General features: G+C 40.1%; 1 protein-coding gene across 1 annotated transcript in view; it reads left to right on the top strand.

Moving 5' to 3' along the window:
• Positions 1–5,181: 5,181 nt before the first annotated feature.
• Positions 5,182–13,741, top strand: part of LOC122748749 (protein mono-ADP-ribosyltransferase PARP14-like) — a 63,966-nt gene continuing 55,406 nt past the window's right edge. Inside the window, exons 1-2 of the mRNA XM_043994685.1 lie at positions 5,182–5,371; positions 12,860–12,990. Coding sequence (XP_043850620.1) covers positions 5,188–5,371; positions 12,860–12,990 — 315 coding nt within the window. The 5' untranslated portion in view covers positions 5,182–5,187. The remainder of the gene's footprint in view (positions 5,372–12,859; positions 12,991–13,741) is intronic.

Raw genomic sequence — 13,741 nt, 5'->3', positions numbered from 1 at the left:
TCAATATAGTTATACATGAGTAGTCATGGAAAACATCTCCACATTAGCTAGGTTGTGAGAGAAAACAGACAAAAACAAAACTTCAGATTAAGGAACTATCAAAAAAAAATCATGCTTCAATCTGTTTTCAGATACCATCAGTTCTTTCTCTGTAGATGGATTGAAGTTTTCGTAAGTCCTTCAGAAGTTATATTGGATCATTGCATTGCTGAAAATAACCACATGCTTCCCAGCAGATCATCTTACACTATTGCTGTTATTTTGTATACAATACATTTCACTTTGCTTCAGTTCATGTAGGTCTTTCCAGGTTTTCCTGATAGCATCCTGTTCATCATAACCTTTATATTGTACCTTAAACTTGACAAAGAATTTTCTTCACAATATCCCAGCAAAGTAGGTACCATATGCTTTGCCATTATAGTCAATTATCATAACTATTTCTCTCCATCCTATTCCCTTCCCATGATATTTACTCTATTTTCTATCTTCTTTTACCCTATAACTCCTCAAAAGTGTATTGCTTCTGACTTCCCCCTCCCCCTCTCTGCCCTCCCTTCTTTCATCCTTCCCTCCTTATCCTTTTCCCCTCCTACTTTCCTGCAGGGGTAGATAGATCACTCCTCCCAATTGGGTGTATGTGTTATTCCCTTCTTGAGCCAACTCTGATGAGATTAAGGTCTTTGAGCTAATTTTGTGTTCTAAATTTTCTTCCTCCCTCCCTACTCAACCCTCCCTATGAAATCAACAATTAAATATGTCATGTGCAGTTATGCAGAACATCTTTACCTTCCTCGAAAGTGTTTTGCTTTTTACTGCTCCCTCCCCCAATCTGCCCTTCTTTCCTTCCCCTCTTTCCCTCCCCCCACCTTATCCCCTTCCCCTTCCACTTTCCCACAGGGCAAGATATATTACTGTATCCCTTGAGTGTGTATGTTATTCCCTCTTTGAGCCAATTCTGATGAGAATATGGCTCGCTCACTCCTCTGCTCCTTACCCATCTTCCCCTCTACTCCATAAACGTTTTCTTATTTCTTTTATGTGAGCTACTTTTCCCCAGTCAACCTCTCCCTTTCCTTTTCTTCCAGTGCATTCCCATTACTCCTTAACTTTATTTTAAAGATGTCATCTTGGCTTATCTAGGTGGCAAAAGCACCAGTCCTGGACACTGGAAGCCCCGACCCCGAATCTGGCTCCAGACATTAGCCACCCCACCCTGTCTGTCCCACAAAAAATAAGGATAAACAAAAAATAAATGTTTTACAGATATCCTCCTTTTATATTCAGTTCAGACCTGTGTCCTCTAAGTGTATTCCTTTCAGCTGCCCTAATACTGAGAAAGTTCTTATGAGTTAGAGGTATTATATTCCCAAGTAGGAATATAAACAGTTTAATCTTTTAATATTCCTCATGATTTCTTTTTCCTTCTTCTCTTTTTATGCTTCTCTAGGGTCTTGTATCTGAAAGTCAAATTTTCTATTCAATTCAGGTTTTTTCATCACAAATGCCTGAAAGTCCTCTTTTTCATTGAAGTCCCATTTTTTCCTCTGAAATATTATAAAAGTTTTGCTGGGTAGGTGATTCTTGTGTGTAGTTCCAGTTCCTTTGCCCTCTGGAATATCCTGTTCCATGCCCTCTGGTCCTTTAATGTAGATGCTGCTAGACCTTGTTTTATCCTTATTGTAGCTCCACAGTATTTGAATTCCTTTTTTCTATCTGCTTTCAATATTTTTTCCTTGATCTGGGAGCTCTGGAATTTGGCTATAATATTCCTGGAGGTTTTCTTTTTGGGATCTCTTTCAGGAGGTGATTGGTGGATTCTTTCAATGTCTATTTTACCATCTGATTCTAGAATATCAGGGCAATTTTCCCTGACAATTTCTTGAAAGCTGATGTCTAAACTCTTATTTTGGTCATGGTTTTCAGGTAGTCCAATGATTTTCAAATTATCTCTCTTGGATCTATTTTCCAGGTCAGCTGCTTTTCCAAGGAGATATTTCATATTACCTTCTATTTTTTTTTCATTAATTTGGATTTGCTATCCTCTTCTGAGGGTGTACTTTGATCTTCCTTGTTGCTAAAGAAATTTTCTATAGTTCTCAACTTTCTTTGCTTGCTCATCTTGCCATCTTTTACTTGGCTTTTAACTCCCTCTTACAGTGGGACCCTACTTCCAAGCTACACTGTTCCAAGCTTCAGAGGGTCCCAGGTGTTTTGGTTTGAGGGAGGGCAAGTTTTTCTCTCGTTTGTACTGTTCTCTGGTTCAAAGTTAACCTCAAGCCAACTTGCTAATTAACCAGCCAGGAAAACTTTTTGTGCTGTGGTTCTTAGCTCCCATGAGCCTGTGCCCCTCCCCCACTTGGACCTCCCACCACTCAAGATTTTTTCCTGATTCCCTGCTGATGTGGGATAGCTGAATTCCTCCTTAGGCCCCGCAGATACCCCTGTATTCTGCTTCCCCCTCTGGCAAGCCATTCTGCTCTCTCACTTGACTGTAAGCTTAGTTCCAGAAGACACCAGGGCTGCATCTGATTCGGAGGCTCAGGGGTAAGTTTCTCTGGTGCAGCCTGCCTAAAGAATGTGTCAGCCTGATTGTGGGGTTGGACTCTTCTTGCAGCCCAGCATGGCCCCCTTTAAGCTGTCTTTGGCTGGAAACTAATCTCAGCCTGTCCTGGGTTTTGCTGCTCCATGGGGTTGTTTTATGACTGTTTTAGGGGTAATTGTGTCAGGAGTTCTGTGCATTTAATGTCTTTCCTCCACCATCTTGGCTCCACCCCAGTATCACACAAGACTTTCCAGGTTTTTCTGAAACCATTCCCTTCATCATTTCTTAGAGCACCATAGTATTCCCTCACATTTGTATATCATAGTTTGTTTAGTCATTTCCCAATTGATAGGCATCCCCTCAGTTTCTAATTCTTTGCCACCACAAAAAGAGCTGCTGTAAATATTTTTGTACAGATGGGTTGTTTTTTTCTTTCTTTGATCTCTTTAGGATGTAGACCTCATAGTAGTATTACTGGATAAAAGGGTTTGTATAGTTTAATAGCTTTGGGAGCATATGGCTATTGTTTTCCAGAATAGCCATAGCAATTCAAAGTCCCATCAGCATTGAATTAATGTGCCTCTTTTCTCATATTCTCTCTTATATCTGTCATTTTCCTTTTCTTTTTCTTACCAACTTACCAATCTGATAGGTATGAGGTGGTATCTAGGAATTGTTTTAGTTTGCATTTCTCTAATTATTAGTGATTTAGAGCATTTTTCACCTGGCTATTGATATTTTAGTTTTTTTCCCTCTAAAAATTACCTATTCATATTCTTTGACCATTTATCAATCGGAGAATGCCTCTTATTGTAAATTTGACCCAGTTTCTTTTATATGTTAGAAATAGGAGCTTTATTAGAGAAACTTGCTGCAAAGATTTTTTCCTAGTTTCCTGCTTTCCACCTAATTTTAGCCACATTGGTTTTGTTTGGGCTAAAGCTTTTAAATCAAATTTAGTCAAAATTATCCATAATATCTTCCCTAAATTTATCCCTTCTTTGGCAACTCATCAACTATACCCTTACTCCATTTCAAAGAAAAGCCTTTGCATTTGTTCTTCCTCTTTTCCTAAAGGGATTAGTATGGGGAAAAAAATTGGGGCCAGAGAAATAGCATTTAATTTTTCCAGAGTACCAAAAAAAATGTGATTTTTAAATTTGCTTTCTCATGTAGAAAGTGATTCACATCTTCTACATTGCAAAATGGCTGAAGACTTATCATCAGGCTGCTCTTCCTAAGTCTGCTGCCTGCTGTGTGGTCTACTGGACCATACCAGTCCATACTAAGTTTGTGTTATTGGCTGGTTCTATAGTCTACCTGAATCTGTTCCTGGGGTAACTACTGCCTAGGTCACTTTTGTTGATGTAGTACTCTACTCATCTTATGGTTCCTATGGTGATTCCATTTCATCCCTGATGGTCCCATTGCTTCAGTCATCTTTGAGTTTTAACTGAGTGATGTTCTAGTAGCTGCTTAGCAAATAGTCTCTAATGGGCATTTCTCTCTGCTACTAACTTCTGGGATTCCCATGATTTCTCTATGGATTTTCAGTAGTTATGCAAAACAACCTACCTAGTGAAACTATAAGATACCCCCAACTCCTCCCACCCGCAGCTTGGCCATTCCCTCTATAAACCCTGTTCTCAGCCCCCTCCTCAGGTACCCTACCACTTGCTGAGTAGCATCCCAAACTGCAGCTCTCTTGCCCTGATTAATGACCTTAATTTTGCTATATTGGCTGTTTTCTCATGAATTCAGATTGACTACCATTGTTTTTTTTTCTTTTTAAAATGATGGATAAACAGTTAACTAATTTGATCACAACTCCTAGTTCTATATTTTTTGGAGGCTACTGGTAGCTTAGAGGATAGAGTACTGTGCCTGAGGTCAGGAAGACCTGAGATGAAATCTAGTCTCAGACACTTCCTAGTTGTGTAACCCTGGGCAAGTCACAACCTCTGATTACCTGACAAAATGGATTCACTGCAGAACGAAATGGCGAACCATTCCAGTACCTTTGCCAAGAAAACCCCAGATGGGGTCACAAAATGTCAGATAAGACTGAACAACAATAAAAGTTTTGTTTATTAATTCAATATTTTTGCTTTCGGTTTTATTCATTTCTTTACTCTCTGTTGTTTTTTAAATGTCAATCTAACAAAAGACTGAAGGTGGAAAGGAAACAAACTATCTTACACTGAGATTCCTTTGCCCTGCCTCAGGGTGAGAGTAGGAAGATTGATACAAATTTAATTTAGGGATGCTTAACCCGGGGTTTTCCCCCTAATATTTTGATAGCGGCATATGTATTTTACTTAATGTGCAACATTATTCTGAAAAGGGGTCCCTAGGCTTCTCCAGACTGTGTGCACAAGGGGTCCATGACACCCTCAAAAAATGGTTAACAAGCTAACTCAAAAGTTTCTCAAGTGAAGGAAGGAGTCTGTGAAAACCCAGTAAAAGAATGCAAGAGGAAGCACCTTTGGTGGAACTGGTAGTTAGCGTCCTTAGCATTTGCAGGGTGGCTGCCCTCTGGGGGTTGGCTGATGTAAGCAGTGGAGAGTGGTTTTCCAAGAAAAGGAAACCAAAAGTTCTCTAAACTAGTGGGAAGAAGTCCAGAGCCAGGGCTGAAGGGGACAATGGAGATACCAGGCTCTTTCCCTCTGGTGCTGGAGGGTCCCTGGGATCCCAATCCCTCCAAGAAGTTGTGTAACAAATTGCAGTGCTACTTCCAGAGCCACCGGAGATCAGGAGGGGGGGAGTGTGTGCTCACACCGCAGAGAGACCGAGCTGAGATCCTTCTCCTCTTTGAACATGAAGAAGGTAGGTGGTGAATTAGGCTATGTAGGAAGGAAGTGGAGGGGGGGGGAATTATAAATTAGGGAGGGTGATGAGAGTTGAAAAGGAACCTGAGAGATCATGTAGATGAACTTTGATTTTACAGAAATGAAACTAAGACCCAAAAAAGGCAAGAGTAGTAAACAGGCAAGTCAGGAATAATACTTTGGGTATCTGACTGCAAAGGGTGTGTTCATTAGGTGTGTTTCTTCCTTTCTTTTCTGTCTCTTTGTCTATGTCTCTGTCCGTCTGTTTCTGCCTGTCTTTGTCTCTATCTCTCTGTCTGTCTTTCTTTCTCCCACCATTCAATGAGTTTATGGATGAAATCTGTAGATTTCTGAGGGGAAAGAAAGTAGAAAATATATCCAGAATATATGTCAGGTCTGTGCTGATTCCTCTGTTTATAGGCACAAAGGGAAATGGAGATAGGGAGGGTTGTGGGAGGGGGAAAGAGTGGGTGGTAGCAGCAGCTGCAGCTGCAGCTGTAGCTGTCAGTTTAGGGAGCTTTGCAGACTGGGCATACTAAGGGATAGGCAGATGGGTAGCCACATCTCACTGGGCAACAGGAATAGCACCTTTTCTTGCAGAGATGTAGCAGCAAAATTAAGAGGCACCTGCAGAAGTACAAGAACCACTGCTCACAGTGGGGTCCCTGGCTGGCAGGGATCAGGCCAGAAGTTTTCCTGGAAGGACTGACTGGAGGGCTAGTGAAGAGATGTCCGCTTGAGCTTCACTCCCATTTATCTAGAACCCACTCAGTTGCTTGGAAGTCTGCTGTGGCTCCCATTGTCTGGTACTGATTTTCAAACTTTTGGATAGTGTATCCTTATCTGCTTGAAAAACAGTTGAGCACATGCCTCCAGAATATGTATATTTTCTTACAAATTACATACATGGGGGCAGCTAGGTGGTGCAGTGGATAAAGCACTGGCTCTGGATTCAGGAGGACCTGAGCTCAAATCTGTCTTCAGACACTTGACACTTACTAGCTGTGTGACCCTGGGCAAGTCACTTAACCCTCATTGTCCCCCCACAAAAAGTAACAAATTACATATATGTACTATGGTGCTGATAATAGGTACCTTATATAGCTTACACTGGAAAGAAAAACTTTAAATGATGTTATGAAGATGAAATACATTTGATCCTAATGTCAATAGGTGGCCCTTTGAGTCTGTTGAGCAGGGGAATGACATGAGCACCTATATGCTTTTAGAAAATCATTTTGTCAGCTGTGTGGAAAAAGGACTGGAGTAAGGAGAGACTTAAGGCAGAGAGACTATTAAGGGTAAACTGTTGTCTTAATTCAGGAATACATGGATGAGGGCATGAATTAAGGCAGTAACTTTGTGAGTAGAGAAAAGGGTCTCATGCAAGAGATGTTGTAAAAGTCTAAATGCAAGACCAGTTAACCAATTGAATCTGTGGGGTGAAGGAGAACAAGAAGTCAAAGATGACACTGAGATTGGGACTTGAAAGGATGGTAGTGCCTTTGATGGAAAAAAAAAAGGAAATCCACAAGAAAAATGGGTTTGAGGAGAAAGATGACATAAAGAAATTTGACATGTATATCACAACCCATTCATGCCTACTCATTCTGTGAGACTTGTTCTGTCCCACTGAACTTGGGTCTTTTGTCTACCAATCACAGCCACAGAACCCAGACCCTGCCTTCCAAAGGGTGTTTGCCATAGCCATTAACTTTGATTTGGTGAGGGGGTGGGCCTGTAATCAGGAAGAGTAGAATTCAAATTTAGTTTCAGATATTTACTAGCTGTATGGTCTTGTGTGTCACAACCCCTGTCTCAGTTTCCTCATCTGTAAAATGGGGATAATAATAGCACCTGCTTCCCAAGGTTGTTGTAAGGATGAGTGACATAATAATTGTAGAGCACTTAGCACAGTGCTGGGCACATAATAAGTCCTATAGTGATATTAGTAATTATTATTATTTTTATAGCACAGTAGGTGAATCTTCAGGGTTTATTCTGTCTTTTTCTTTCTTTTGCTAGAGAGGTAATTTTCCAGTTGGAATTGCACACTTGCTAGTTGGGTACTCCATGAATGGTAAAGTTATAATTGGATTGATGAGCCAAGAGCTAGATAAGAAGGAGATAGCTTGGGAACTTGTACACCTATAAGGAATGTTGAAGTTGGGCATCATTGGGGAGATGGGGGTGGGTATAGTTGTGTTGGAGACAAATCCCATAATTGTCTATCATGGAGAGAGTGGAATGTGACCCATCATCTCATCCTCTAAATAGTTGACCACACTTTCCTCCCCCATTGGGTTTGGTTTCCTTAAAACCATGGGCCCCCAGGAAACCTCACTCCCCACTTTGAAGAGCACTGGCCTAAGAAATGAAATGCAAACTCCTTAGCCTGGCATTCAAATCCTATAGTGATCTGGCTTCAACTGCCTTGCCAGCCCTATTTCATGGTACTCCCCTTCACTATATGCTCTAGACAAAGCTGTCATCTCATTTTGCTCTGCCCCTCTCTTTCTTCTCTTTTTTCTTTTCTTTTCTTTTGTTTGTTTTGTTTTTGTTGTGGTGGAGCAATGAGGGTTAAGTGACTTGCCCAGGGTCACACAGCTAGTAAGTGTCAAGTATCTGAGGCCAGAGTTGAACCCAGGTCCACCTGACTCCAGGGGCAGTACTCTATCCACTGTGCCACCTGGCTGCCCCAGCATGCATTCTTTATGGCCATAGTCATCAGTTTCATACATGTGGTGTATGGTTCCAGGAACAGAAACAGGAATACAGAATTATGATAGGACCAGTGGACTGTAGTTGGGGTTACCACAGGTCATAGATGAGAAAGGGCAACTAGGTAGTTTAGTAGATTGAGAGTCTGGCCTGGGGTCTAGCAAATCTGAGGTTAAATCCAGCCTCAGGGGGCAGCTTAGGTGGCACAGTGGATAGAGCACCAGCCCTGGAGTAAGGAGGATCTGAGTACAACTCTGGCCTCAGACACTTGACACTAGCTCTGTGACCCTGGGTAAATCATTTAAACCCAGTTGCCCTGCCCACCCATTCCAGCCTCAGGCACTTAGCAGCAGTGTGACCCTGGACAAGTCATTTAAGTTCATCTTCCTTATTTATAAAATGGGAATAATAATAGCACCTACATCCCAGAGTTGTTTTGAGGATCGAATAAGATAATCGTAAAGCTATAACACAGTACCTGGCACATAGCAAGGGCTATATAATAATAATAATAATAATTATTATTATTATTAATCATCCAGAGATCAAAGGGGAGTAGAAATCATGGATGTGTTGGGAAGCATGGTTCACCATCAGTTTTCTGAAAGATTATTTTTTCTTTAAAAAAATAAACATTGATATCTTTTGTTTTATTTTTAAATTTAATTTGACTTATTATCATTTAACAAAAATCTGTTTTCTTTCCCTCCCACATTAAAAAAGGAAAGCAAAATCCTTGTAACAAATCTGTATAGTCAAACATAGCCATTTCCTTACTATGTCCAAAAATGTTGTGTTTTAATCTATGCCCCGAGTCTCTCAATGCTCTGACAGGAGCTGGGTAGCATGTTTCATTCCTTGTAGGTCCTCTGGTCACTGTGTTGATCAAAGTTCTTAAGTCTTTCAAAGTTGTTTGAAAATTGCAATGTTGTATAAATTGTTCCCCCAATCACCCACTGTTATCAATTCATACCAATCTTCCCAGGTTTAAGAGAGACTCTTTCTCACAGGTGATCTCTTGAATAGCTTTATTTATGGAGTAACTACATATGATTGACAGGAAAGGGTTAATCATGTGTTACTCTTCTTAGTCCTAACTAGTCCACTTGCCTCTAGCCTCTTCCCTCTCTAGTCCAGTCTTCACGCAGCTGTCCATTTGATTAAAGACAAGTCGGGCCATATCACTCCACTGTTCCTGAAGCTTCAGGAGTTGTAGGACAGAATATAGTTCTTTTGTTTGGAATTGAAAGCCTTTTATAACCCGTCTTGAAGACTGCTTTAACCCCGCTTTTGCTATATCTTCCAGCCAAAGTAGTTCCTGCCTTGTAGTTCCTGGGACATATCGTGCTGTCTCTAATCTGTATGCTGTTGTACAGGCTGTCCCCATACCGGGAAAACATTTCCTACTCACCTCTACTTCTTGGATTTCCTGCTCCCCTTGAAGGTCCAGGTCAAGGACTACCTCCTATAAAGTTTCTCTTCATCATTCTCCCTCCCCAGTTGTTAGCCACTTGCAGCCATAAAACTACTTAATATTTATTTTGAACGTGCACAGCTTTTTCATGTGGATATTTTGGTTAATGAAGGGCAGAAAAAGACACTGAGAAAAGCAACTTGAGACAATTCTAAGGACCAGAGAGGAAAGAGCCTCTTGGATATATGTCCTGAGAGGATCTTTTCGATAGCAGCTCCAAGGCAAAAACAATGACAATGTGGGAATGACTACATTGCATTATTGCTTGCCAATTATTTTACAAATGACCATTTTCAGAAGATTAGGCCTTGTGACTTATTGGTGAGAGGTAACTGAATCCTGACAAGCTCTATTAGCATTGGTAACTCACAGGGAAAGAGCAGAATCCTGCTGTATGAAGAGCTGACTTGGGTTCTTTGTGTTGCTCTTTACTGCCATCTAGAATTTGATAGCTAACTGAGGCCAGCCTTACCCTACGGGTGATAGAAGAGATATTTTCCCTGGAGAAGAGCTCTATAGTAACTGAGAACTCACTGGAGGGAATAGAATTCTTGCGCAGAGGTGGCTGGGATTGTTTCCATAGTTCTTTGCTGCCATCTATAGCTTTAGAGAGGGAAAAGCCCTTAGGGACCCCGATAGTATCTAGTCTAAAGGGCTTTGTACTTTGCAGACTTAAGTGAACTAATGCCTTTAAGTTCTCTTATGGCATTATTTGGAGTTTTTTGGAGTGATTGTGTCAGGAGCTCCAAGAGTTTCCTGCCTTTTCTCTGCCATCTTGGTTCCACCTCACGCCTGATTACGCCTTTGAGTTCTTTACCTTCAGTGGCTAGGCAAGGAAACAGAACATCTTATGGCTGAGGGCTGCTGTTTCACTGAAAGAGAGTAATGCTGCTACAAAGGGTTTAATATTACTTTTTGAATCCTGAAAGTAGCAAAGAATGGGATTCTTCCAGGTGGATATCCAGTCTTAAGCTGACCCTAACACATTGGTTTCACTCACTACTAGGTTTCTGTAAGTATGAGTCCACTGCCTTCCCTGGTTTGTGGATATTTTATGTTTTGATTATTTCTGTGTTTATTTTCTATTGAGTAACCATTATAATTATTCTTGATTTGACTTTTTTTTTAGTAAACATTTCATTTATAAGAGTCCATGGTATCCAGATTATATAATAAATTCAAAATGGATATTCATCCTGTATATTAAAGATCATATTGTAAAAAAAATATATGAGAGGCAAATTGTATATGTTTCACAGATATGGAGATGTATTCTTAGCCAAACAGGTGATACAGGCAATTTCAAAAGATACAACAGATCATTTAAAGTATGTGAAATTGAAAAGTTTCTACATAGACAAAATGAATGCACCCACTGTAAGAAGGTAAATATTCAAATGGGAAAAAGATCTTTGTGTCAAAGATCTAGAATAATGGTTTTGTATCTAATATATTTAGATAACGAACAAATATGTAAGACTAAATGCATTACTCCAAAGAGAAATTGCCAAAGGATATGAATAAACAATTCCCTTTTTACTAAGACTTTTATTTTTATTTTTTTTATGAGGCAAGTGCTTTATCCACTGCGCCACCTAGCTGCCTCTGCTAATCATTTCTTAAAGCACAATAGTATTCCATTACATTCATATACCACAACTTATTTAGCCATTCCCCAATTGATGGGCATCCCCTCAATTTCCAATTCTTTGCTACCACAAAAAGAGCAGCTATGAATATTTTTGTACATGTGGGTCCTTTTCCGTTTTTTATCATCTCTTTGGGATATAGCCCTAGCAGTGGTCCAAGCTATATGATTTATTAGCAAAACAAAATCTGATTTCTAATTGGAAAAAAGAATAGGAGCTTTACAAGTTGGGAGGGGAGAAGAATGAGTTTCTGTCAAGTTGGGAAATGGAGTGAATGGGTTTTAGGGTCTTTCTTTTCCCAGAATTGGGAGATGCTGATTAATTGCATTTACTTGAATTTATGAAACAATAGATGACTTATACCCATCTAGTTTCCCATGGATAATTTGCAGAAAAACAACAAGCTGGAAGATAATACATATGGCAGCCCAAGATGTAGTTAGTATTCATGAGATAGAATCTAATTGGTTCTCTTGGTTCCAATACCAAACCAACTCCATTTTGTAACTGGTCTTCACTCCATTTCTTCAGAAGTTGGGGGAAAAGATACAAGGGAAATTTGGGCGACATAAAAACAAAAGGTATTAGGGGCAGCTAGATGGCACAGTGGATAGAGCACCGGCCCTGGAGTCAGGAGTACCTGAGTTCAAATCCGGCCTCAGACACTTAACACTTACTGGCTGTGTGACCCTGGGCAAGTCACTTAACCCCAATTGCCTCACCAAAAAAAAACCCAAAAACAAACAAACAAAAAAAACCCCAAAAGGTATTCATAATTTTTTAAGGAGTTCATAGTTTCATTGTGATTATGTGTATCTGGAAAGTATACTAGTGGAAGTTTAGGAACTACAATGGTAAGTAGGCTGAGTTTATTTCCTTCCCACTCCCTACCATCCCAGATTTACCTCTAGGATGGTAAATAAGTTTTGGCACCATAGCCACCTCTCATTGGTCCTTAATCCAGGAAAACACCCAATGTGAAGGCATGTTGAGGTGAATAAGCCACCCCAGAGAGAAAGGATGTAGATACCATGTTGGACACAATTCCAAAGGCTACACTGCCCATTTGAGTGTTAATGACCATGTGTGGGTCACACATGTATTTTGTAACCCAAATACCTGATCTTGCTATCCTTAGGGCTGTCTCCCACATTGGTTGATTTTGTATTTCCATTTCTGTGGAAGTGTTGTATTCACTAAAGAAAATCTAAATTCTTTGAGGGCAAGGGACTATATTCATCTTGTATTTCATAGCCCCAGCTCCTATTACAATGCCTTGAATATAGCAGGAGTTTCTTAATAAATGTTGAATAAAAGCAGGAATGATCAAATTATTATTTGCATTGTCATGTACATATGTATATCTTGTTTCCCCAACCCCCAAAGTCTGTAAGCTTTTTAAGAACATGATATTATGTACCATATTGCTTGTATCATCCTTAGCATCTTGCCCTGCGCTATGCATATACTCAGAATTTGGGGAATAATTATTGAGTAAATGAATTATTTCGTGTCCATTCTCTTGGATACTTGACTAAATATATTAATTACATAAAAGTGTGTGAATCATGGAGCTGTGGGGCTGTATTCACCTGTTTCAAAGATTCCAATGCTATAATCTTTTTTGCCCTTTATTTTTCAGTAAGGCAACGGGTTCTGAAGAGAGAGAACCATGAGTTAGAATGGCCAGGACAGGAAAAATTGAATCTCACTGTCAGACTGCCTACAGCAAAGGATGGGAATAAAATCAGTGAGAAACCAGTCACAACAGAAGTAAGTATGTCATGGACTGAGAAGTGGTAGAAAGGCAGCAGGATATACTCCACACAGCTATGGAATGTAATAGAGCTATGAAAAAAATGTTTGAAAGCAATATGAAGGTATAAATGTGGCAAGAAATGTGAGTTCTTGAATGTATTGAAAAGAACAAGTGTTGACTTTAAAAGGAATAACGAAAACAATAGACTCTGGAGTCACGTGGTGGAGAACATTGAGAGCTAAGTTTTACATTTAGCCTTTACATTTGTCTCTCCCTCCCCACTTCAGCATTTTACAATCTGTAGCTTCCTTCGAAACATAACTCAAGTGCTGCCTTCTACACAGGGCCTTTCAGGACCCCTTGAATTTTTAGTACTCTTTATCTGGAACAATATAATCATAGATTTAGAACTGGGAGGACACTTATAGGCCATCTAGTCCAACTCAGATAAGGAAATTGAGGCATAGAGGGGTTAAGTGACTTGCTCAGGGTCCCTCAGCTTATTATTATTCAATTCAATAAACATTTATTAAGTGCCCACTATATGCCAGGCACTATACTAAACATGGTGGCTACAAATAAGAAAAAGACAATTCCTGAATTCAAGGAGTTTATAATTCAATGTGGGAAGAGGACACATAAAAGGAAGCTGGAAAGTGGTGGGGGTAGGGAAAGATACCAGGGGTAACCCAGTGTGAGGGCATTGGGTTTTGTGGAGTTCAAACCAAGCACAGCTGTGGATGGAAAGTGGGGAGTTAGTTGGAA

This window comes from Dromiciops gliroides, chromosome 3, assembly GCF_019393635.1.
Source record: "Dromiciops gliroides isolate mDroGli1 chromosome 3, mDroGli1.pri, whole genome shotgun sequence".
Taxonomy (NCBI): Eukaryota; Metazoa; Chordata; class Mammalia; order Microbiotheria; family Microbiotheriidae; genus Dromiciops; species Dromiciops gliroides.
The sequence above is the reverse complement of the archived record's forward strand: the minus strand, read 5'-3'. Positions and strand labels throughout refer to the sequence as shown.